At 40.9% G+C, this 27,066-nt stretch overlaps 1 protein-coding gene across 2 annotated transcripts in view; it reads left to right on the top strand.

Moving 5' to 3' along the window:
• The window catches only part of LOC138958311 (sodium-coupled monocarboxylate transporter 1-like), an 82,271-nt gene that overhangs the window by 35,849 nt on the left and 19,356 nt on the right, over positions 1-27,066 (top strand). For both annotated transcript variants that reach the window (XM_070329421.1, XM_070329422.1), the window contains exons 5-16: positions 2,647-2,698; positions 5,028-5,095; positions 7,095-7,249; positions 9,620-9,760; positions 10,627-10,756; positions 11,395-11,483; positions 12,036-12,151; positions 20,393-20,460; positions 21,762-21,848; positions 22,663-22,880; positions 25,979-26,079; positions 26,585-26,709. In XM_070329421.1, coding sequence (XP_070185522.1) covers positions 2,647-2,698; positions 5,028-5,095; positions 7,095-7,249; positions 9,620-9,760; positions 10,627-10,756; positions 11,395-11,483; positions 12,036-12,151; positions 20,393-20,460; positions 21,762-21,848; positions 22,663-22,880; positions 25,979-26,079; positions 26,585-26,709 — 1,350 coding nt within the window. The remainder of the gene's footprint in view (positions 1-2,646; positions 2,699-5,027; positions 5,096-7,094; positions 7,250-9,619; positions 9,761-10,626; positions 10,757-11,394; positions 11,484-12,035; positions 12,152-20,392; positions 20,461-21,761; positions 21,849-22,662; positions 22,881-25,978; positions 26,080-26,584; positions 26,710-27,066) is intronic.

Below are 27,066 nucleotides of genomic sequence, written 5' to 3'. Positions count from 1 at the left end.
ATCAATCAATCAATCAATCAATCAATCAATCAATCCATCATAGAATTAAAGACAGAAAGAAAACTATCTGTTTGTAAAAGTAAAACTTCATTCCTTAATTTCGATATTTATTACAACAGATTTTAGTGTTTCTCTTGCGCTTTCTTTTCATCACGGACAAAACGAACTTGTTAGTTTCGTTTCGAGCATTCTGGAGAATATAAAGCGTGCTTACGTCGAAGAAGAGCTGCATCAGGCACGAATTATTAATAAAATGACCTTCAAAATAAAATGTAAAAGCTACAACAATGAACAGCGAGACCCCTACGAGTTGAATACTCTGTCATCGGTTAGGAGGAGGTCGCAAAGAAAGACCGTCCATAGAAAATTGCTTCGCATTAACCTAAAAGTTGGGCCAAAGTAGAGCATAAATTCCCATCCTTTCCACCTGTTATTCAGATTTATATCTCCCTGTGTACCCGAGTTAATGCAAACCAACAGGCTCTATATAGGCTTAAGCCTACGTGTTTAAAGGCACCTCTCTTCGCGATGAAATCATCTGTAGTTCATCATAGAGCCGTAAGGGCTTTGACATAGGATAGGACCATCCCTCCACTTGGTCACATACCAACAACCAATACCCTGATTGCTTGCTGGTTTGAGTAAGAATTTTGTCATGAATTAATTTCTAAAAATAGACACTGGTGGCTTTTACGAAATTACTTCATCGAAAACTTCTAACGGTGCACAAAGGACACCCAGTCTGTTAAAGGCACAGTAAGCCTCCCGTAAACCACCACAGATACTGTCATGCTTTTACACACAGTATAAACACCCTTCCATTTGAACGCTCACCGAACGGGAACATCCTAGGTGCCCTACGTAAAGAGCTAGCAATTTTCAAAGAATTAATTTTAACAATCGGACGGTGCTTTTTTGCGCTTCTGACCTAACTTTTGAAATCTAAATAATAAATTGACAGCTTGTTACACAGACATTCTTAAATCATAAAAGAAATCTTTTTTCATCAAAACAATACGAAGTTTTGAAAGTTTAAAAAAACATAGCCCGGAAGCAGGGTCACGCAAGGTCGTGGTTCTCGTAGCAGACGACGCTGCCTGGCGCCAGTTCCTCTGAACCGTTAACCGCCACTGCTCTAGTTCGCAGCCGTTTCAATGTTGCATTTCAGATTCAAAGGTACACAATAACGTTCTATTACAGAGATTTGCATTCAAATGACAAACTGGTGGCTAAATTGTGAAAAAAAGGGAAACTGGATTACACGGGTTCACAATGGCTCAGAGGTAAGCCACGCAAAAATAAATTCTTTGAAAATTGCTCGCTCTTTACGGAGGGCATCTAGAATGTTCTCAAGCGGTGAGCGTTTAAATGAAAGGGTGTTTGTACTGCGTGTAAAAGCCTGACAGTATCTGTGATGGTTTACGGGAGGCTTACTGTGCCTTTAATTGTTGGTGTGTGACATTGTGGAGGGGTGGTCCGATCCGATGTAAAAAATAAATTTAAAAAAATTTAAAAATTAAACTGGCCTTATCTGAAATGGTTAACAAAACTGTTTTCTTGAGAAGGAGAACAACTTTCTAGCTTACGCCCGATTTATTATTTCGTTTAATTAAAAGACATATTTCTTTACAACATGGCAGCCGCCATCTCATTTTTGTGTGTCACTGCAGACTATAGTTTACTCGTCTATTTCATGCGACACAAAAATAAAGAAAACGTAGGTACAATTAGAAGCATATGAATGCAATCCTGTTGCATAATTATACAGTCAAATAATGACCGCATACGCATTAGTCTGTTTGTCCTTATGTCGTGAAAACTCAATATGCATTTATTGGCGGTTTTTTCTTGCAGAAAAAAACCCTTCACAGTGTAAGAAAATTGTTAAGTAAAGTGTAAATGATAATAATAGTACATTTACATAGCGCTTCCCACAGCTCCAAGCGCTTTACATGGTCAATTAAACAAAAGCAAGATAAAAGCAATTTGCACTAATAATGTCACGGTTGATACAATCTTTATTTTATCTCAGATCTACATGGAGACGGAGGCGGGGGGGGGGGGGGGGGGGGGGGGGGGGGTCAGGGGATAGAGGGGGCGTCAGCTCAGTTTTTTTCGCGGGTTCGAATCCGGGCCGGGCCAGACACGGATCCACATATGTGACCCTCCACCACGGAATGAGTCGCATGTCACCTCGCGCGGTTCTGCGCTAGGCTTAAATATAAGTCCGGGGAGTGTCTGGTAACAGTGTGAGGGTCACCTTAGTCACAGGCTTATAACTCAAACAGTTTTCGCTCTTTTCTAAAACGGTTTTCACCACTGGATAGAGCATAAAAAACTCTTTAGGAAAATGTACAAATCTGAAAATCATGCAAATGTGACATGCGACTCATTCCGTGGTGGAGGGTCACATATGTACAGACTAAACGGTATCCATGTCCCACCCCGTGTCACCATTGTGGCCTGAAACAAATCCTCTGTTAATCTGTCATCAGTGCAGGTGGCAGATTGCACGCACCACATGTGAGTATCGCGACTTTGTTTGCCGCTAGGTCTCCACTGGGAGGAAACAACCCGATTTCCCCAGCGATGGGAAATATGAAAATGAAAATGTTTTGAAATGTACATCTTTTCTCCCCCCTTTAGTTGCTGTACATGGCCATTGTTCTCTACGCCCCGTCCTTGGCTCTCAATGCAGGTACAGTTACTGTCCTTTTCATTCTGTGTATCTCTTGTCTTTATTTCTTTGGCTGGCTGGCTGCCTGTATAAACTATAAGAGAGAGAGAACTGAACTGAACTTAACTGAACATTTTTACAAGGATTAAGATTTAAGGCTAGGCCTTTTCTTACAATCTGTTCTCAGGGGCGGACGAGGGGGGGGGGGCACGGGGGGCACGTGCCCCCCCCCCCCGAAAAAAAAAAAAAAAAAAAGAAGAGAAAAAAAAGATTTTTCTATGCTGATTCTATAACCATTTCTAAGTTCAAATGGCACCAGATGGCACCATTTTGCTTCTTTGGGCAAAAAAAATTTCCGGGGGGGCATGCCCCCGGACCCCCCTAGCAAATTCGGGCGCTTCGCGCCCATCACATTCACTTTCGATTCAAAGTGCCCCCCCCCCCCCCTTACAAAGCAACTGATCCGCCCCTGGTTCTTCACACGCACACACACACAGAGGGAGAGAGAGGGGGGGGGGGGGGGGGGAGGGGGGAGAGAAGGGGAGAGAGAGAACATGACAATGACAATGCTAATTCTTTATTTAACAGGGTACATAATAAGTATAGATATGTGTGTGGTTGCTAGGAGGGTTTTTTGTGTGCATCTGACCCTCGCCCTAAAGAGGGACAATCTACTGTGGCTTGAACGAAAAGGCTTGTTACGTAATTACAGAATTAAAGGAAGAACATGTATACATGCATGTAAGTATATATACATAAATGTATGCCGAAGATGCACATTACAACAACAACAAATGTTATTTATTAGGAAGTTTTTAGCTGTGTGTAAAAATAACGACGAGCAAAATTAATACAAAATTCAAAACACACTTTGCAACGATGCATCAGTGAACAGCCAACCAATGCCCACTGAGCAAAATCGTTACACAGCATTTATTATAGGGCTCTAAATATATATTTACCCCAAACTCACTCCCGTTTGAATAGCTTTGGCTCTATAGGTAAATCGAGTATTAGCTAGACAGTATAGTAGAGAATTCACCATGGAGAAAAAGATTCACCGTTGAATATATTGCGCTGGGTGTTTGTGAAACCAATGTCAAACCGATTAACAACCCGTGGCGTCATTCGCAATCGTGTTGTGCTTTTTTTTTGGTAAGGATTTTCCCCATTTAAATCTTTTGAAGCGCGTCTTCAAAACGGCTGTAAAGGTTTACTGCTCCAATTGTACAAGAAAGTTGGGTTTGGATGACTGTGTTGGATGACTGTGTTGGATGACTGTGTTGGATGACTGTGTTGGATGACTGTGTTGGATGACTGTGTTGGATGACTGTGTTGGATGACTGTGTTGGATGACTGTGTTGGATGACTGTGTTGGATGACTGTGTTGGATGACTGTGTTGGATGACTGTGTTGGATGCGTGTGTCAGTGTGACATGAGAAACATGCCTATTACACAAACACAAACATATAAGGGATTGGGGGGGGGGGGGGAGATGGGGATTTGACTTTGGAGGGGGAGTGGGGGAAGGGGGAGAGGGCTGCGAGGTTAATAACCTCTGTGGCTCTCCTTCTCTGAGTGTGTGCGGTGTGGATTATTTGTTTATGTGTACGCCGCGCGTATGTACAGCGCTTTGAGCAGGGTTAAATCCTGGACACATGCGCGTTAGAAATATTGTGCATTATTATTATTATTATTATTATTATTATTATTATTATTATTATTATTATTATTATTATTATTATTATTATTATTATTTATCTGCTCGGATTTTTTCCTTGCTTTATATTGATAATTATGTAGTTTAAAGTTGGTGTCTATGTCAGACCGCCATATCACGTAAAAGTCCTCGGATAATCTGCTAGAAGTCCAGACGGCAGATAACACCTCAAAACCTTTCTACTTATAGCTTTTCATTAGTTGCTTCTTTTTGCTGCCAACTTTTTAAGGAGAAAGCGACCCGAATGAGATGATGTTCGGGAATAACTCTGTCGGGTTTGTGTGGGTTGTGAGAGAGTGAATACTCTTCCTTTTAGTGAGTTAAACTTTCCCACGTGACATTAATACTACAGGCCAGTCACTAGCGAGGGATGTGTCTGAAACACGTGGACAAGGAGCACGTGTTGAAAGCTTGGCTTTGGTCAAAACAAGAGTATTCACTCTAACACATCCCATACAAACCCGACAGACTTATTCCCGAACATCATCTCATTCGGGTCGCTTTCTCCCAAAAAAGATGGCAGCAAAAAGAAGCAATTTCCGGAGTTCTTCTTTCCGAGCAATGGGATCAGAAAATAAGGTGAAATGGAAGGATGAAATAGTTTCGTGTGTGTGTGTGTTCTTTCACAGTGACAGGGTTTCCGCTATGGGGCGCCGTGGCTTCAGTGGGAATCGTGTGTACCATCTACACAGCTTTTGTAAGTACAACTGACGGAACCCCCACGTTAAGACCTCAATCATCTAAGAAAAAAATCAGGTCTTAATAAGGAGGGAATCTTAAAATGGGGGTCAGTTTACAGAGGGTATGAACAGAAAGTCTGAGAAAACAGGTCTTAAAATGAGGGAGGGGAGTCTTATATTGCGGGGTCTTAAAGGTCCTTGTCTACATTTTTATACCGAAATCACCATTTGACCAGTAAAGGTCCCTGTCTACATTTTTATACCGAAATCACCATTTGACCAGTAAAGGTACTTGTCTACATTTTTATACCGAAATCGCCATTTGACCATTAAAATGCAGAGTCTATTATCTACAAATATCAACAATACACCCCCTTTCGATCAAGAAAGACGAAGCCAGGGTAGCCGTTTGAAAATTCCTTGTAGTATTCCAGCGTAGTACTCATAGTAGGATATCCTTATTTGGAAAATGCCAAGCGCAAAACTCCTCTCAAAACCCGTGCATTTCGTGCGTTTAAAAAAAAGCTTGGACAGCGCTCCAGTGTCAAAGTGTTGCTGCACTTGTTTGGGCGTGGCTATAAGCATAGTGACATGAATGTGATTGGTCAGTATTTTTAGGCAAAGCACATGTTCTCAGCAAACAGAAAACAAAATATTGGAAGCGTGAGTCACGCTACCCAAAAATAAAATCTTTTTTTTACATATATTTGTTTTTCTATAACTTTTTTCCCCATGGTTCATTCATCATTTGACATAATTTTGTATCGAAATCTAACCATAAGATTATTGAAAAAAAGCAAAAATGTAGACGACCACCTTTAAAGGGGAGGTTTCGATTGAAATACACAGCACGTTCTGACTGTACCATGCTAGTGTGCGCGTGCCTGTCAAGCTTTTGTAGACTATAATTATACCTCTGACGTGTAAATTAAAACAATTATGACATAATCTTTGTGGTACCACAAATGTTAAAAACAAAGCTTAACTCCACCGCATTGTTGCGACGGCTAGCAAGCTTGTTGGGCAACCCCAACGACAGCTGACCAGTCTCTACGAAGCTGCCATTAAGCGGAAAGCTCTCAAAATTGTCCGTGATCCGATCCATCCTCTCAACCCCTGTTTCGAAATTCTCCCTTCAGGTAAACGTTATAAGGTCCCTTTGGCACGCAAAAACCAGTTTAAAAAGTCATTCCTGCCTTCTGCAGTCACCATTTTAAATTCTTCTCGCATCACGTATAGGCTGGTCGGCTGGAAAAAAAAAACCAATGTGTACATGTGAAGGTGTGTGGTAAATATTTGTAATGTGATTACTCGGCTGTGAAACCCAACTCCTGTGATATGAGAGGGTAAATTTACATAGTGCAATATCATATTTGATTGTATCCCGTTTATGTTTTATGTTTTATGTGTGTCGTCCTATACAATTGTTATAATCGTTTACAGGCAGGCAGGGTGTGCCGAAGAAAAATTTCCATTTTTATGTAATATTTTAATGGACAATAAAGTGCTGTTATTGTTATTGTTATTGTTATTATCTCATGTATTGTTTGCATGATACCCGATCTGGTAAAAGATTGTACGATGTATGGTTGTTGGATGTTGGTTTGTTTTTTTGCTTTTAAAAAAAAATGTAATTGTTTGTTTATTTGTTTGTTTGATTTTTGTTGGGGCTGTTGTGATGGGTTTTTGGGAGGGTTTAGGTGCGGAAGGTGGATGGGCGGGTGAGTACTGAGTGTAGCTGCGTGGGAGGGTTGGTTACCTGACTGACTAGCTTGCTTCTTTCTCTGGTGAGTTGATGAGTAGGTTATTGAACGGCGGGTTCGAGTGATTCGAAGAAAGAAAGGTCCGCGAAGGCTTCTTTTGTGGGACATTTTCTTCACTTATTTCTTTGTTTCAAAATGTACAAGGCTTGTTGATTTTTTTCACCAAAGCTGAAATATGAACAAGTATTTATAAACCAAAAACAACAACCAAAAACTAAAAATCTGACAAAAACCAGTGCTGATTCCGGAACAGGGTGGCATGAAGGCTGTGCTGTGGACGGACTGTTTCCAAGTGGGAATGATGCTGGCTGGACTGTTCGCTGTACTGATTCGGGGCTCGATGGAGGTGGGCGGGTTCACTGACGCTTGGGACGCAATGAAGAACTCCGGGCGTGTGTTCTTTGACGAGTAAGCTTTGTGTTACACCATTTGGTTTATTTATCAATTTGTTCAATTTTTTTTTAATCTTTTCATCTCTCTATTTTATTGTATCTATTTTATTCATGTATTAAATATCTGTGAATATATTGTTTTGTCAATAACAAACGTTCCAACAACCTACCTTTCTTGTTCAAGTTTTTGATTCTGAATTTTGGAACGTTGGCAGTCTCCTTGTTTTTGGATTTATTTTATCTGTTCATCTATTTATTTATTTCTCTATTTATTTGGTTGATTGATTGAATTAGTTACTTACTTAGTTAGGTGGGGGGTTTTTTGTTTGTTTTTTAAATACAATTTCCAATGGAATATGCGATTTAGTTTTCTTAGCTTTGCTAATGCACATTTTTGCTATCAATAAAACAAGGTTAATTAACGCTGATTCCTTTTTATATTTAGTCAAGTTTTGACTAAATATTTTAACATCGAGGGGGAATCGAGACGAGGGTCGTGGTGTATGTGCGTGCGTGTGTGTGTGTGTGTGCGTGTGTATGTGTGTGTGTGTGTGTGTCTGTGTGTGTGTGTAGAGCGATTCAGACTAAACTACTGGACCGATCTTTATGAAATTTGACATGAGAGTTCCTGGGTATGAAATCCCCATACGTTTTTTTCATTTTTTGGATAAATGTCTTTGATGACGTCATATCCGGCTTTTCGTGAAAGTTGAGGCGGCACTGTCACGCCCTCATTTTTCAACCAAATTGGTTGAAATTTTGGTCAAGTAATCTTCGACGAAGCCCGGACTTTGGTATTGCATTTCAGCTTTGTGGCTTAAAAATTAATTAATGACTTTGGTCATTAAAAATCTGAAAATTGTAAAAAAAAATTAAAAATTTATAAAACGATCCAAATTTACGTTTATCTTATTCTCCATCATTTGCTGATTCCAACAACATATAAATATGTTATATTCGGATTAAAAACAAGCTCTGAAAATTAAATATATAAAAATTATTATCAAAATTAAATTGTCGAAATCAATTTAAAAACACTTTCATCTTATTCCTTGTCGGTTCCTGATTCCAAAAACATATAGATATGATATGTTTGGATTAAAAACACGCTCAGAAAGTTAAAACAAAGAGAGGTACAGAAAAGCGTGCTATCCTTCTTAGCGCAACTACTACCCCGCTCTTCTTGTCAATTTCACTGCCTTTGCCATGAGCGGTGGACTGACGATGCTACGAGTATACGGTCTTGCTGAAAAATGGCATTGCGTTCAGTTTCATTCTGTGAGTTCGACAGCTACTTGACTAAATATTGTATTTTCGCCTTACGCGACTTGTTTTCTTTACATTTTTAAATCAACAGCCTAAATAGCTGGTTGAAAAAAACAAAACAAAAAAAAACACTTAGATTTACTTTTTTTGTCCTAATCTTTTCACCTCTATCATGGACAAATACCAATAATGGACAATTGTATTAAAATATTTTACTTAGTTAGTTAGTTTTGCAGATTAACATAAGTGGCTTTTTAAAAGATGATTTAGAAATATAAAATGTAATACTAACTTATCACGTATCTCATGTAAGACGCCATGTCAGATCTGAGATCGTAATGAATTCCATTATTTATTTGTCTGTGATTTTTTCAAAGAAGATAGAGCTGAGTTGTTACCACCTTACTATTGGAAAAAGCCTAATGCACTTAAATTTAAAAAGTTGTTTGCTACTAAGAAAAAGAAATTGCAAAAGAATATTTTGGACTTTATTAACAGAATTTGTAACAGTTTTTCATAATTTTTATTTTTTTTATTTTTTTTTTATTTACTATATTAGCATATATCATGATTGTATTGATTGTATTTATTGTTCAAAATGCCCCCATGGGTTATGGACTAATAAAACTTGAACTTGAACTTCACATGTTTAAACTATTCAATAAGCAAACATCCAAAATCAGATGGACTGCTAACGTTCCAACATTTAGAATTAAGAAATAAGACGGCACATTTTTGGAACGTCTCCTCTCCAAAACAAAACATTCACAAATACGACGACCAAATAGTCCGTAAAGTGGACAGACGGACAAACACTTATGGTACAGATGATGAACTTAGCTTCGAAAGCGTTGCTGATATATGATCAGTCTCTGGCGAGAATGATAGCCAGAGTCATTATACTATACATATGTTAATTAATAGATATAATATTAATCGTAATTTACTATTCTTGTTTGTTTCAATAAGTAACCTATAGTGTTCTTGATTTTGCATTCGTTCAGTTTTCGCCCTGACCCCAATGTGCGATGGTGATTCCAAGGAAAGGACAGTGCTTTTAAACGTATCAACAAGTAACCTGTGTTGTTTTTAATTCTTGTTTTATTTTGTATTCGTTCAGTTTCCGCCCTGATCCCAACGTGCGTCACAGCTTCTGGGCACTGGTGTTCGGGGGTTACTTCACCTGGGTGGCCATCTACGGGGTCAACCAGGCCATGGTCCAGCGGGCATGTACGCTGCCCACGCTCCGGCGAGCACAGATGTAAGTGGGTTCCAACCTCTGGCAATGGGAATTTAGGTGGAAAATGCTCAAGGAACTGAGAGAAAGAGAATCAAGTCGCGTGAATAAATATCACAATATCTGGTCAATCTGTCGGCCTGAAACTAAAATATCAACACCGAAAATCAGTCATCACCAAGACGCACCTAGTAGGGCTTGGCTAGGACTTCTTCTTCTTCTTCTTCTTCTTCTTCCTTTTCTTCTTCTTCTTCTTCTTCTGTGTTCATGGGCTGAAGGTCCCCCGAACACTCGTGTTTTTTGCACGAGTGGATTTTTACGTGTATGACCGATTTTATCCCCCCCCCCCCCCCCTGCCTATTTGGGAGACCGAGACGGATTGCGCTTGTATTGGTAAAGCATGCGAACGCATTATCTAATTTGCATACACCAATTTTCTTTAATTCTGTGAACATGTTCAGAGTCAACATGAAATATCTATATATTTGTGGATTGAAAAGAAGATAAGAAATACAATTATTTTTTAAATCTGTTTATGAAAATCCGATTTAGTTGGCACCTTTTATGTGTTAACTAATAAATTAGCTGGTGTTGTTTTTTCAAGCTGAACCCGGACCGAATCAAAGATTGCTTGACCAAAATTTCAATCAATTCGGCTGAAAAATGAGGTCGTCACAGTGCCGCCTCAACTTTCACTAAAAGCCGGATATGACGTCATCAAAGACATTTATCGAAACACACAGACCACAACACTCGTCTCGATTTCTGATCGATCTGAAAACATTTAGTTTAAAACTTGACTAAATGTAAAAAGACAAAATATAAATGAGGATGCAAAAGTCAGGATTATACACGTCTCATGTGTACACTTGATAGTTTTGTGTGTGCAGCGCTCTGTGGCTGAACGTGCCCGGTCTGTGGATCATTCTCTACGTGGGCTGTATGATCGGCACCGTGGTCTATGCTTTCTACAGCAAGTGCGACCCCATCTCAGCCGGACTCATCAACAGCAAAGATCAGGCGAGTGTTTATTTCAATCCAAATCAGTGAAACTGCAACCTTAACGCTTGTATCCGAAAACATTGGGTCTGATTTCACCAACGAAAGCTTGAAACGTTCTGAATACAGAACAACATTTTTAGAAATACTGCATCTTTGAAATAAGCAAATGGACGACTTTTTTGTTTTACTCTCTGTTCTTCCTTCTTCTACCCTTTTCTTATCATATCTTGCTTTTGTGTTTGTATTCATATTCTCAAATAAGTTTCATGAATATGTGCACCATCGTGTTTACAAAATGTCTGTCATGTTACACGGAGGATTCGCTAATATATAAAGCATTACGCCTGAGTACGGATCCCCAATGCAATATCAAAATAGTCGAATTCCAAAAATAACTGTGTCGGGTTTGTATGTGTTGTGAAAGAGTGAATACTCTTAGTTTTTACTCAAACAAACATTGGAGGGGCCAATCACGAGCGAGGGGTGTGTCGGAAACACGTGGACAGGAGCACGTGTGTCTTTATTTGTCTGAGGAAAAGCAAGGGTATTCACTCTTTCACAACCCATACAAACCCGACAGAGTTATTTCCGAAAATCGTCTATTGAATAGAGTTTTGTTGAAAGCAAAGTGACGGGTGAAGTGTTGCGTGTCACAGTTGCTGCCGCTGTTCGTGATGGACGTCCTGGGGGACATCACGGGGTTGCCGGGACTCTTCGTCGCCTGCCTCTTCAGCGGGGCACTCAGGTCAAACATAATACAGTGGTACCCCCCCCCCCCCCCTCCCTCTTCCTCCTCCTCCTAGTAAGACCCCCGGATTCAAGACTTACCCCTTTTTTATCCTTGACTTTTCAGATTTTCTTTTCAAAAGCTTTTCAAATTTACCTCCATTTTAAGACTCCCTCCTTTTTAAGACCTGATTTTCCCACGTTTTTGGAAGTCTTGAAAGGGGCGGTTCCACCAACACCACCACCAGCCACCACTCCCCCCTCCCCCCCCCCCCCCCCCATATTTTAAAGACATCCCAATTTAAGACTTCCCCCTTTTAAAGACCTTGGTTTTTCAGATGTTTTGTTCATAAGCTCTGCACATCTTCCGGACTGAACTCCATAGAAACATTGAGTCTCATGTCTCTCAGTACAATATCTTCCGGCCTGAACTCAATATCAATATTTTATCTTCTGTGTTTCAGTACAATATTTTCCGGACTGAACTGCATATAAATACTTTGTCTCCTGTCTTTCAGTACGACATTTTCGGGGCTAAACTCCATAATATAGTGTGTCTCCTGTCTTTCAGTACAATTTCTTCGGGGCTGAACTCTATAGCGGCGGTGATACTGGAGGATGTGATCAAAGCCTACTTCGCCAAGGATCTCAAGGAGCAGCGTGCTAAAAGGATCACACAAATTCTCGGTAATTATACCACGCGGACATCCATTTTGAGTTGTCTTTCGGCAATATCTCTCATTGTTTTGATAACACCAAAGCCAACTAGAAGTTAGCTTTTGTACTGATCGATTCACGGACGTAACCCAATAGTCATATTACCAAAGAAAATTTGAAGCGGGCGAACTTACCCAGTTTTGAACAACTTTATGTAAGCAAAGGCTTGAAAAGAATCATAAAAACAAAGTTTGGACCCCAACCGAACTCGTCGCACTGACATAGATTTCATTATTTTCTGTTGTTCGTAACGGGAAGTTTCCATCATTCTTGGGCCAGGCACCCCCCACCACCTCCCTTGTGAACTCTTTACCAGAGTGAAGAAGCACCTGTTCTTGTTTGCTACTACTGAGCATAGTGTTCCCGCTGCAAATTTCCTTCTGGAATTTGACTATTGGGTTACCTTAATCGCTCTGTGCCAAAGGCAAAGGTAACTTCTTGTTGGCTTTGGTGTTCAAAATGTGTGCATCAGTAGCCCAGTGGAAGTGACGTCACGAACTAAAAGAAGAATGAACAATTTGAGACTCATTCAATTTGGTAATAAAAGGGGAACTGCCGTCTTGTGAATATTTGAAGTGTCGTTACCATTTCACGAGTTGAAGAATGTTTAAAAGTCTCAATCTATATTTTCCAAGCTAACGCAAAATGTGAGCAACCAAGAAGGTCACGGTAAACCAAATGTTACATTTTTGTCTCAAACAGAAAGTATCGCTTCCGATGTTAGTGCCTGGCCTTCATAGCTAAATGTCTTTTACTCGGTCGCAAAATCGGCCTTCCCTGTGAAGGGAAACAACCGATAATGCGACAAATCCTCATCCCTTTGTAAGGATCGTAAATTCCGTCATTAATTGCGGGGATCCTTTTTCATGCCAGAATAGCCAGTTATTTTGTCTTTGCATTAAGCCTGTACTTCATTGGGTGAAGTCGACTTCGCGAAGCTCGCTGTACGAATCGTCGTCCCTTTATTGAACTCATTGCAGCATAGCTTCGCGAAGTCCATGGGAATGCTCTTTGTATTTGCAACCGGGTTTTGCACGAAACAATTACCGGCACGGTTGGCCTAGTGGTAAGGCGTCCGCCCCGTGATCGGGAGGTCGTGGGTTCGAACCCCGGCCGGGTCATATAGTCCAGGCATATTAGAGAACAACGTTGAAGTGACAATGACTAGGTTTAAAATGTCCCTTATCAGAAAGTTCAACCTCAGTCCTTTGATGTTTATTAAACACATTTTCATATAAAGTTGGCGCTTCATACGGAAAAATGGCTTTGAAATTGACCCAAATCCTTCTTTGGGCTCTGTAAATGTCGTTTGGGGGTATGGTTGTAAAATGGTATCTACTGGTCACCCCAATGTATAAACTGAAAACTCTTTCTGCACCAGAACACGCAGAAAGGATTGTATCTGCCTGATGTCTGATGCTTTTCAAAATCCCCAACCACTAACACCTTCAAAACGGACTTTAACTGACACTGTTGTTTTTCCCTATATAATCCTTACTATTTTTCCGAGACGTCGTCGTGTTGTGTATTTAGCTTGCCACAACCTCATACATGGTCCTAAAAGTTAAAGTTGAAGAAAATACTAAAGATAAATGAAAAAGCTGACGCAGTGTCATTCGCACCGTGAATCCCCCCATGGGAACATACTAAAGTCTGGTTCCAAGTAGGCTCAATTTCCTTCTATTTCTTTGTATTTCTGCCTCGTAGGGGTAGGGGTGTTCAAACCAAAGGCACCTTTAAACCAAAATTCAAATCACACATCTTACAATACTAAGACACTCAGCAGTAAAAGGGTGTCTGCTGGTAAAAAATTCCAAACAATCCTAAAAGTACTTCACTACTAAAAGTGCTTTTAAAAAGAGCCGTTATTTTTCCCTCTATATTCAGTATTGTGTTTTCTGCGAACATGTAGTCTATTTAGATGGTTGTCGTGTGCACTTGAGTTGCTAAAGCGTTTTCAGTTGGGCATATGTCGAAAAGCAAAGAATTAGCCCTTTGAAAACCATCAGAACTGTCACACAAAAATAACATTTACCTATCTCACCAACTGACCAAACATAGGGCTTTTCCTTATGTATTATGTATTGTCGTGTTTTTTGTAGCATACTTGTGAAAACAGCCACCACTGTTGTAAATGATACTTTAAAGAGCATTATTTCATTTTTACAGTTGAAGGACAACCTGGACTGCCGTATATTACAGCTGTTTTACAATCAGCCAAAATTTTCTTAACAAACGTATGTTAAGAACAACTCCCATAGTGAAATTGAAGGAAAACAAATTGAAAATCCCCCTGCCATAGAGGAGCTAAAGAATCAACAATAAACGACTGCATGGATAGCTTGATGCACGAATGCATTGCGGACATGTTTGTCTCCAACCAAGAGAAAGTTCCAAAAAATCCCTTTTGTGCTTCTTATTATACAGTGACGTCAAAGACAGCCTTTTCTGCTGTTCATACATTCAGGGGTTATGGTTACACTAAACGACGTAGTTGTAGCCATACTGCCATCCAGATTTATTTCTTCCTTGCGAGCAGTCACAGGGTGTTTGTGCTGTCTGCCAACCGTTAGATGACCCCGCCCAAGTCTGTTAAGGGACCGTTTGACCGTTATAGAACGCGTCTTTTTGATTTTTTGGCACAGTTGGAAACGGTTGATTTTTATCCCTACCATTGTTTCCAAACATTATATAGGAATGTTTTGTGAACAACGGATAATAGCCGCTACTCGCATGTGTAGCAAAAGTGAGCGTACATACTCACCCTGGTCGTCCAGCCGTTGTCCGTTGCCCGTCTTTATCTGTCTGTACTGAACATTACCTTTGGATATTTCTCCAACGCTATGAAGTGAAGAAACACCAAATGTTGCAAAATGTTGTATGACCCCAAGAGCTCAAAAAAGATACTTGAGAACCTTGACCTTACCTTAAGGTCAAGGTCACAGGGAGAATGAATGTGGTCTAAAAACTGCAAAATTTCACATTGTGCCAGTTTTCTGGAAAACAAATTAAAAACAGCGGGCTTAGTTTTGTATGGTATACAAGAAAAAGAAAGCCTTATCTTCTGATACCATTTTGATTGACCTCGCTTCAATGTCAAGGTCAGAGGAGCCCTTCAAAGTTGAATTGTAGACATATTTTGATGTGAGCTTGCCCCTTTAACTTTACTATGGACGATATCTCTTACAAACTTAAACACTGAGTGGGGCGTTTGTTAGAATTTCATAGTGAGCCACATCTGGTCACATATCGTTAGGGTCAAGGTCACATTGACCCCTATGAAAAATGTGACCAAGCCGGGTAAAGAAATCCATGTCTCTTGGTAAAAAATCTTAACAAAGCAAAGCCCATGCGACTCTCATGCTTGACCTTTGTCTTAAAGTGACCTTGACCTTCAGGTGACCTTGAAGGTGAAGGTCTAACAACTGAAGCTGGCAAGGACATTGTACACTATTAGAACTGGTTTACAGATTTTTCCTACCAAATTACACATGACCTTTGGCCAAGGTCAAGATCATCAAAGGTCACACATCACAAGGCTATCAATTCAAGACATAGGAAGCATAAACATACTTATTGGCACTTTCTACAAAGAGACATTGTCACTTTTAGTGATTCAATTGCCCGTTTCAGTCACATTTCATAAGGGGCAAAGTGACCTTGACCTTGATGATATGTGACTAAATGTGGCTCAATATCAGTATATAACATGTGCCCCACACAATTATGAAGTTTGAAAGATTTTTTTCATAGTTCAGGGTCAAGGTCACTTCAAAACATGTATACAATCCAACTTTGAAGGTCCCCTGTGACCTTGACCTTGAAGCAAGGTCAACCAAACTGGTATCAATAGATAGGGCTTGCTTTGACCTAAATAACACTTGTAGCTAAGGTCGTCATTCTCAATAACGTGGGAGAAAATTGTGAAAATGTGAAAATTTACTGTTTTTGAACAACATTATTTTATGTCCCCTGTGACCTTGACCTTGAAGCAAGTTGTGCGCAGTGAGTTGGTTTACGACATTCACCCTTCGCTGTTATAGACAGGCACTTAGTAAAACCAAGTATACAGAGCTGGATCCTCTATAACCAAGGGGTACCGTAGAAGAAGGCAAAAGAGAAAAGGCATTTCAATGCAAGAAAGCGTTAGGCCCGTAGGACTTGTCTTACAGCTGGTTCATAAAATATACATTGAAACATGCTAACTGTATCCTTTACATGACTTTCACCTTTATGTGACCTCGAAATTCAAGGTCAAACAATTGAAACTGTCAATAGCATCATTCGATACAAATTGTTTTACACATTTCTCTTACGAAAATACATATGACCTTGACCCAAAGTCAAGGGCCAAGGTCACTGAACATAAGACCAGTAATTCAACATAATTATACAAAGGATAATGGTGCTTTTTAACACTTTTTATCAAGACACATGGTCACTTTTAAATAGTGATTTCTTTACCCGTCTTGGTCACATTTTTGATAGGGGTCAATGTGACCTTGACACTGACGACATGTGGCCAGATGTGGATCACTATGAAATTCTAACAAAGGCCCACTCAGTGTTTAAGTTTGTAAGAGATATCGTCCATAGTAAAGTTAAAGGGGCAAGCTCACATCAAAATATGTCTACAATTCAACTTTGAAGGGCTCCTCTGACCTTGACATTGAAGCGAGGTCAACCAAAATGGTATCAGAAGATAAGGCTTTCTTTTTCTTGTATACCATACAAAACTAAGCCCGCTGTTTTTAATTTGTTTTCCAGAAAACTGGCACAATGTGAAATTTTGCAGTTTTTAGACCACATTCATTTTCCCTGTGACCTTGACCTTGAGGTAAGGTCAAGGTTCTCAAGTATCTTTTTTGAGCTCTTGGGGTCATACAACATTTTGCAACATTTGGTGTTTCTTCACTTCATAGCGTTGGAGAAATATCCAAAGGTAATGTTCAGTACAGACAGATAAAGACGGGCAACGGACAACGGCTGGACGACCAGGGTGAGTATGTACGCTCACTTTTGCTACACATGCGAGTAGCGGCTATTATCCGTTGTTCACAAAACATTCCTATATAATGTTTGGAAACAATGGTAGGGATAAAAATCAACCGTTTCCAACTGTGCCAAAAAATCAAAAAGACGCGTTCTATAACCTCAGATCCGCTGACGCAGGGCACCTTGTTGTCCCACGCGTCAAACTGAACGCTTTCGGCAAGCGCGCCTTTACCTACACAGCTCCCTCTATTTGGAACTCTCTGCCCATGTCTGTCCGCCTTTCTACCTCTCTCCCTTCCTTCAAGTCCTCTCTAAAAACACACCTCTTCCGGGAATACTTCAACCCCTAGCCTGTGCGAGTGATTCGATGTTGTCCGTGTGTGTGTTTGTGTGTGTGTGCGAGTGAGCGACACGAGTATATGCGAGTAATTGGTTGTGTGCACTGTTCAGTATTTGCCACATTAAGGAGAGGGGTCGCTTGCCATCGTAGCGCGCTGTGGGCCGGCTGGGGGCGGGTTGCTTGCGAGGGCTGTATTTTGTACATTGATTATTTGATACATGTATAATTATTAAATGCGTCTCCAGGAATATGTTTAGTTTAAATCTTGTGTCGATACTATTTAATTCTGCCTCGCTATTAGCCATTGAGTAAAACTGTTTTATCACCATTGCTTTATTGTTGTTAATTCGTCTCCAGAAATATGTTTTGTTTTAATCTTGTGTCGATACTATTTAACTCTGCCTCGTTATTAGCCATTGAGTATAACTGTTTTATCACCATTGTTTTATTGTTGTTCTTTGGCCATTTACGTTGAATGACTTGTTATACATTGACATTGATAGTTTTATTCTTCTTCTTCTTCGTCGTTCGCTAGATAGTTTTATTATAAGAACCTTTTTTTTTTTTAATTCCTATTAACTCGATGTTCTTTAACTATGTTTGTAAATTGTTAGAGGATCTTTTAGTAGAAGTGTTTAACTGTCGAAGCTGCTTTTACCTAAGAGACCGACTGTATATTGTGCTGTTGTACTTGTCAGACTTGATTGTACCAAGTCCTTCACATGTTGTAATGCGCTTAGAGCCAAATATTTTTGTTTTTTGTAAGGGATAGGCGCAATATAAATACACTTTATTATTTTATTATTATTACATTATAACGGTCAAACGGCCCCTTAACAGACTTGGGCGGGGTCATCTAACGGTTGGCAGACAGCACAAACACCCTGTGACTGCTCGCAAGGAAGAAATAAATCTGGATGGCAGTATGGCTACAACTACGTCGTTTAGTGTAACCATAACCCCTGAATGTATGAACAGCAGAAAAGGCTGTCTTTGACGTCACTGTATAATAAGAAGCACAAAAGGGATTTTTTGGAACTTTCTCTTGGTTGGAGACAAACATGTCCGCAATGCATTCGTGCATCAAGCTATCCATGCAGTCGTTTATTGTTGATTCTTTAGCTCCTCTATGGCAGGGGGATTTTCAATTTGTTTTCCTTCAATTTCACTATGGGAGTTGTTCTTAACATACGTTTGTTAAGAAAATTTTGGCTGATTGTAAAACAACTGTAATATACGGCAGTCCAGGTTGTCCTTCAACTGTAAAAATGAAATAATGCTCTTTAAAGTATCATTTACAACAGTGGTGGCTGTTTTCACAAGTATGCTACAAAAAACACGACAATACATAATACATAAGGAAAAGCCCTATGTTTGGTCAGTTGGTGAGATAGGTAAATGTTATTTTTGTGTGACAGTTCTGATGGTTTTCAAAGGGCTAATTCTTTGCTTTTCGACATATGCCCAACTGAAAACGCTTTAGCAACTCAAGTGCACACGACAACCATCTAAATAGACTACATGTTCGCAGAAAACACAATACTGAATATAGAGGGAAAAATAACGGCTCTTTTTAAAAGCACTTTTAGTAGTGAAGTACTTTTAGGATTGTTTGGAATTTTTTACCAGCAGACACCCTTTTACTGCTGAGTGTCTTAGTATTGTAAGATGTGTGATTTGAATTTTGGTTTAAAGGTGCCTTTGGTTTGAACACCCCTACCCCTACGAGGCAGAAATACAAAGAAATAGAAGGAAATTGAGCCTATTTGGAACCAGACTTTAGTATGTTCCCATGGGGGGATTCACGGTGCGAATGACACTGCGTCAGCTTTTTCATTTATCTTTAGTATTTTCTTCAACTTTAACTTTTAGGACCATGTATGAGGTTGTGGCAAGCTAAATACACAACACGACGACGTCTCGGAAAAATAGTAAGGATTATATAGGGAAAAACAACAGTGTCAGTTAAAGTCCGTTTTGAAGGTGTTAGTGGTTGGGGATTTTGAAAAGCATCAGACATCAGGCAGATACAATCCTTTCTGCGTGTTCTGGTGCAGAAAGAGTTTTCAGTTTATACATTGGGGTGACCAGTAGATACCATTTTACAACCATACCCCCAAACGACATTTACAGAGCCCAAAGAAGGATTTGGGTCAATTTCAAAGCCATTTTTCCGTATGAAGCGCCAACTTTATATGAAAATGTGTTTAATAAACATCAAAGGACTGAGGTTGAACTTTCTGATAAGGGACATTTTAAACCTAGTCATTGTCACTTCAACGTTCCCTTCACTAAAGTGGCTAAGATGCCTGGACTAATACCTAAGACTTTAAAATTGGCAATCTAGTGGCTGCTCCGCCTGGCGTCTGGCATTATGGGGTTAGTGCTAGGACTGGTTGGTCCGGTGTCAGAATAATGTGACTGGGTGAGACACGAAGCCTGTGCTGCGACTTCTGTCTTGTGTGTGGCGCACGTTATATGTCAAAGCAGCACCGCCCTGATATGGCCCTTCGTGGTCAGCTGGGCGTTAAGCAAACAAACAAACAAACAAACGAAACAATTACTGCAGCAAAACATAAGAATGATGGCCAACTTCAGCAGAATGGGTCTATGTGGGTGTATTTCATGTAGGTTGATTTCCAGTGGGCGTGTTCTCTGTATACAAAGAATACACCAGGGTGAATTTCCTGTAGCGTTTCGCAGATCTCACTGAAAGTCACGTGATCGGCTTGGCAACATCAGTAGAATTTAATGTTTTTCGACTTTTTTCTGTGGTATTTCTTGGAAATTCGATTCCGTTTTGCAATTTTTATTTTGTTAAAGTTGAAATCGATAACTAAATGAAAGTTATGTTTGATTTCTGTTGCTACCTACAGCACTGATATTCGGCGCCGTGTGTCTGGCCTTGACCTATGTTGCATCGCTGTTGGGGAATGTTCTGCAGGTAAAAAAAAAAGTTCTTGTTATCATATTTTTGGTAAGAATGATGATGATGATGATGATGATGATGATGATGATGATGATGATGATGATGATAAAATTGTTTCTCACATTAGCGGACTGTCAGTGAACGAGAATGATACATACATACATACATGAATGAACAAGAAAAATCTAACCTGGTTATTGATGTGTCTACTTGTGTTTAAATGATCAACGAAAAATCTTCAGCAGCTATAAGCATTTGCTCGTTCAAACTTTATCATTGATGAAACATTATCCGTCCACATTTGCTTACCCAAAGCTTCCGAGTGACCTTTGCTATCGTTTGTCTACTAGGTGTCACCAAGTCTCCGTTTTCGGAAGAAGAAAAATAGAACTAGGACGAAGGCAAAGTTGAAACGTTCAAAGAGGATCTCCATTACTGGCTAAGCTGACAATAACATTTCAGAGTTTATATACTGAACGGCAAAAGTTAGGGACCGCCCTTGACAAAACCAGGCCGTCCTGACCTGGGCTTCTCCAGAACGCTATTGGTGGCCTGGAACTTCTGATGCAGCCTGACCACGACAGAATGGGACACTCCAAGTCCGGTCTGCCCACTTATCGCTTGCTTACGCCGTCTTGCAGCCATGCGATGGCCCGGGCTTTGTTGAAGGTGGTCACCTTTCGTCTGGGAGGCATAGTGAGAAGATGGTGGCTAGCGGAAAATCGCGGGGCTATAAAGCCTAACTGGTGACAACAGTTCACTCTCAGCACATCCCCTCTGCACGTGCATAACGAATTTTTCATCTTTCCCGCCCAGGCTTGCCCACGCGCCAGCGTAAAAATGGTCCACTTTTTGCAGTTTGGCAGTTTCTGTCTCGTGCCCTAGCCAGGCCTCCGTGGATCCCGAGCAAGTTTCCTGCTAACACAGCATTGCTCACCCACTGGTGTGTACGGCCTGACAGCCATTTGGTTTTATAAACTTAGGAACAAGGAGTTTGGCACAGATGAAGTCAGCTGGGTTTTTTCAAGAGCGGTCCCTAACTTTTGCCGTTCAGTATAAGTTTATCTTGTTGTGCTCCTTTATTATTACATACACTCATTGGCTTTGTATTTATGTAACTGATTAAACACTGTTTAAGCCAACATTTCAAACGATAAGTTTTCCCCGAAATCGGCTTATGGCTGTCACAATGTCGGGGTAAAACCGATTATACACGTAAAAACCCACTCGTGAAAAAAATACGAGTGTACATGGGAGTGTCAGCCCATGATCAAGAAGAAACGATGATTGTTTTACTGATGTCATCATCTTCACAGGCTGCACTGTCTCTGTTCGGAATGATCGCCGGGCCATTGCTGGGTCTGTTCACACTCGGAATGATCTTTCCCTGGTCCAATAAATGGGTAAGTACAAGTCTCTCTGTTACTCTGTCGTTCGCTGTCGTTCGGCTGGTCTGCTTGTTCTTTCGTCAACTTTCCATCTTATATTGTTGGGTTTGTTTGTTTTGTGTTTTTTCCAAAGTGTACCTGTTCCGTATACACGCTGTCTGCCTGCCTGTCCGCCTTCTATCTGTTTGTGTAAGATGTGCTTTGTTGGCTTCTTCCTGAGCTGTAGCTAGCTAGCACACACACGCACGCACGCACGCACGCACACAAGCAAGCACGCACACACACACACACACACACGCGCACGCACGCACGTGCACACACACACACACACACACACACACACACACACACACACACACACACACACACACGCTACTCGTGTGCTTGACATGATTACATTTAAGAGACCTGACAAGGGCAAAATCAGACTATAGTTAGACTGCTCCAGACCACCCTGGTTGACATAGTTCTCAATTTCTGTCGATCAATTTCACTATCAATAACAGAGCTCGACCTAGTGTATGAGATGGAGGGGCTTCCCAAATGAGGTAAGGGTACAAGGATTGGCCAGGTGTGGTTCTTGGGGTTTCGCCCCCTAGCTGCCGTTGAAATTCAGCATTTGAAGGGTGTATCTTGGGTCTCTCCTTGAGAGAAAAAAACCCACCTACATTTCCCGGGTATGAAAAGGGGGGGGGGGGACTCCGGAACCCAGGACCTAAATAGAAAAAGGGTATATTTCAGTGATATTCGTAATTTGCGCGTGAACAATTTTATTATGCGGTTTTGGCGCTAGTAAGCCGTCATAATGTTATTAACGTGACTGTTGCAGGGCGCTCTGGTAGGCCTGATCTGCAGTCTGACAGTAACCTTCACCATGGGGATAGGTAATTTCATCTACAAGCCCCCCGTCCGCCCCCCTCGAGCCAACGTCACCACCGTCGGCTGTTTCCTGGGCATCAACGGCACTGCCACCAACGTCACGACAACAACCATTGTCCCCACCACCACCACCTTCGCTTCTACCATGGCCAGCAACAGCACTGAAGAGTAAGCAGCTGTATGTCCTTTAGTGACGGGCACAATGGCCAGCAACAGCACTGAAGAGTAAGCAGCTGTATGTCCTTTAGTGACGGGCACAATGGCCAGCAACAGCACTGAAGAGTAAGCAGCTGTATGTCCTTTAGTGACGGGCACAATGGCCAGCAACAGCACTGAAGGGTAAGCAGCTGTATGTCCTTTAGTGACGGGCACAATGGCCAGCAACAGCACTGAAGAGTAAGCAGCTGTATGTCCTTTAGTGACGGGCACAATGGCCAGCAACAGCACTGAAGAGTAAGTAGCTGTATGTCGTTTAGTGACGGGCACAATGGCCAGCAACAGCACTGAAGAGTAAGTAGCTGTATGTCGTTTAGTGACGGGCACAATGGCCAGCAACAGCACTGAAGAGTAAGCAGCTGTATGTCCTTTAGTGACGGGCACAATGGCCAGCAACAGCACTGAAGAGTAAGCAGCTGTATGTCCTTTAGTGACGGGCACAATGGCCTTGTGGATAAGACGCCGGTGTAACACGAGAAATTTACTCCCACGAGATTTTTACTCCGGAGTAAACATTTCGTACGAAAAAGTTACTCCCTTTACGAAAGCAACACTCCCCCATTACACGAGAAAATTACTCCCCAAGACAGGTGAGTTCCGAGTAAACATTTCGTTCAAAAATGTTACTCCCCTGACAAATAAATAACGAATAAATTACTTCACCCCAACGCAAGCAATTCAACTTCCCATGCCAGGTGTACGAAATTTTTACTCCCTTGTCCCCTTGTTAGTCTTGGTGGTGGAAGGGGTGGAAGGAGGGTAGCGCGACATTCGTGTGCGCGAGATCACTTATTGGCATTATCCCTTCTCCCGCATCCCATTTTTGCGTACGAGATTTTTACTGGAAGTAAAAAAAATGGGGAGTAAAAATGTCGTGGAGGGAGTAATTTTTTCGTGCCTTGGGGAGTACTTTTCTCGTACAAAAAGTGTACTCGGAGTAAGAATTTCGTACGAAATATTTACTCCGGAGTAACTTTTTCGTGGAGTAAAAATGTCGTGTTACACCGGCCTCCCTTGCGGAAGGTCGCGTGTTCCAATCCTGGCCGCGCCTTGTGGGTGAAAGGTGGATATATGTCCGTTCTCCCAGGTCAGCTTATGTGAATACAATAGTGTTTTACGATCAGTTCGAACAGAACCTTACACTGCCTGAAGGATGCCACCTGACGTCCTGGGTAACTTGCTTTAACGGGCGACAAACCGTTCAATACACAACAACAAAAGAAAAAGAAAAGCAACAATTGAAGGCACAGTACGCCTCCCGTAAACCATCACAGATACTGTCAGGCTTTTACACACAGTACAAACACCCTTTCGTTTAAACACTCACCGCTTGTTAACATCCTAGGTGCCCTAGGTAAACAGCGAGCGATGTTCAAAGAACTAATTTTGCGAATTGTCTGATCAGACAATCAGACGGTGCGTTTTTGGCGCTAGATCTAACTTTTAAAATCTAAATAATAAATTGACAGCTTGTTACACAAACATTCTTAAATCATAAAAGAATTCTTTTTTCATCAAGACAAGATCAGTACAATTCGAAGTTTTGAAAATGTGAAGTAAAAAAAAGCCTGGAAGCATGGTCACGCAAGGTCGTGGTTCTCGTAGCAGACGACGGTTATGCCTATCGCCAGTTCCTTTGAACAGTCAAAAGCCATCGCTAGAGTTCGTGTGAATCGCAGCCGTTTGTTGCGTTTACATTCAGAGGTACATAATAACGTGCTATTGCAGATAAGCTTACAGCGAGTCGCATTAAAATCACAAACTGACGACTACATTGTGAAAACAAGTCGCGTAAGGCGAAAATACAATATTTAGTCAAGTAGCTGTCGAACTCACAGAATGAAACTGAACGCAATGCAACGCAGCAAGACCGTATACTCGTAGCATCGTCAGTCCACCGCGCACGGCAAAGGCAGTGAAATTGACAAGAAGAGCGGGGTAGTACTTGCGCTGAGAAGGATACCACGCTTTTCTGTACCTCTCTTCGTTTTAACTTTCTGAGCGTGTTTTTAATCCAAACATATCATATCTATATGTTTTTTGGAATCAGGAACCGACAGGGAATAAGATGAAGGTGTTTTTAAATTGATTTGGACAATTTAATTTTGATAATAATTTTTATATTTTTAATTTTCAGAGCTTGTTTTTAATCCAAATATAACATATTTATATATTTTTGGAATCAGAAAATGATAAAGAATAAGATGTACGTAAATTTGGATCGTTTTATAAAAAAAATATTTTTTTTACAATTTTCAGATTTTTAATGACCAAACTCACTCATTAGTTTTTAAGCCACCAAGCTGAAATGCAATACCGAAGTCCGGGCTTCGTCGAAGATTACTTGACCAAAATTTCAACCAATTTGGTTGAAAAATGAGAGCGTGACAGTGCCGCCTCAACTTTCACGAAAAGCCGGATATGACGTCATCAAAGACATTTATTGAAAAAATGAAAAAAACGTATGGGGATTTCATATCCAGGAACTCTCATGTCAAATTTCATAAAGATCGGTCCAGTAGTTTAGTCTGAATCGCTCTACACACACACACAGACAGACAGACACACACACACACACACACACACACACACACACACACACACATACACCACGACCCTCGTCTCGATTCCCCCCTCTACGTTAAAATATTTAGTCAAAACTTGACTAAATATAAAAAGGAAACTGGATCACACGGGTTCACGATGGCTCAGGATAAACCACGCAACAATAAATTCTTTCAAAATTGCTCGCTCTTTACGGAGGGCACCTAGGATGTTCTCAAGCGGTGAGTGTTTAGATGAAAGGGTGTTTGTACTGTGTGTAAAAGCATGACAGTATCTGTGATGGTTTACGGGAGGCTTACTGTACCTTAAAGCAATGTATGCGTTTGTGGTGTATTCATTTACACATCAAGGGCACACTGTAACTTGTCAATTTAGCCAAATACAGGTAGTGTTTTGCATGCATTATTTACTGGCAGCGAAAAGGTTAAACAAAGCTATAGGTCTAAAATTGTGATTTTCATTTTGCATTTGTTGATGATTTGCAGGCCCTACATCTTTGCAATGTTCGAGGTGTCGTACATCTGGATCGGGTTCTACGCTGTCCTCACTTGTGTCGTTGTCGGTCTCATCGTCAGCGTGGCCACAGGTACAACACAGCCTACCTGTACTTCATACAAATCAAGATTGTGTGTGTGTGTGTGTGTGTGTGTGTGTGTGTGTGTGTGTGTGTGTGTGTGTGTGTGTGTGTGTGTGTGTGTGTATTGTGTGTTAGTGTGTTAGTGTGTGTGTGTGTGTGTGTGTGTGTGTGTATACTGTGTATAGTGTGTGTGTGTGTGTGTGTGTGTGTGTGTGTGTGACTTGAGTGAATGAGTGAGTAAGAGAGAGAGAGAGAGAGTGAGTGAGTGAGTGGTTCAAGGGAGAGAGGGAGAGAAAGTTAGAATGAGAGAGAGAAAGAGAGAGAGGGAGAGAGCGAGCGAGAGTGAGTGGTTCAAGCGAGAGAGGGAGAGAAAGTTAGAATGAGAGAGAGAGAGGGAGAAAAGAGAGAGAGGGAGAAATAAAAGCGAGAGAGAGAGAGCTTACCTAAAAGAGAAAAAGGCAGATGCTGTTTTTGAACACTTCCACATAAATCATGTTTCCTTCTTATCTTGCAGGCTACACGAAACCTGAAACGATAAACCCCAAACTGATCTGTCCTATTTTCGACATCGTGCCTCCCTTCTGCTTCTTGCCTGAGAAGTGCAGGAAACCTCTTCGTTTCGGCGTCGTTCATGAAGGGGTAAGCCATTTTGTCTTTGCTTTGACGTGTTTTATGTATTATGTCTGTCACGTTATCTCTGTCTCTGTCTGTCTGTCTGTCTGTCTGTTTGTCTGTCTGTCTGTCAGTCTCACTCTCTATCTCTCTCTCTCTCTCTCTCTCTCTCTCTCTCTCTCTCTCTCTCTCTCTCTCTCTCTCTCTCTCTCTCTCTCTCAATCAATCAATCAATCAATCAATATGAGGCTTATATCGTCTGAAGTCGATTTTGAGAGGAATACAGAGCAAACAATGCACAGTTTTTGAGAGGAATACAGAGCAAATAAAGCACAGATTTTGAGAGGAATACAGAGCAAATAAAGCACAGATTTTGAGAGGAAT

The sequence above is a fragment of the Littorina saxatilis genome, linkage group LG2 (genome assembly GCF_037325665.1).
Source record: "Littorina saxatilis isolate snail1 linkage group LG2, US_GU_Lsax_2.0, whole genome shotgun sequence".
Classification (NCBI taxonomy): domain Eukaryota; kingdom Metazoa; phylum Mollusca; class Gastropoda; order Littorinimorpha; family Littorinidae; genus Littorina; species Littorina saxatilis.
The sequence above is the reverse complement of the archived record's forward strand: the minus strand, read 5'-3'. Positions and strand labels throughout refer to the sequence as shown.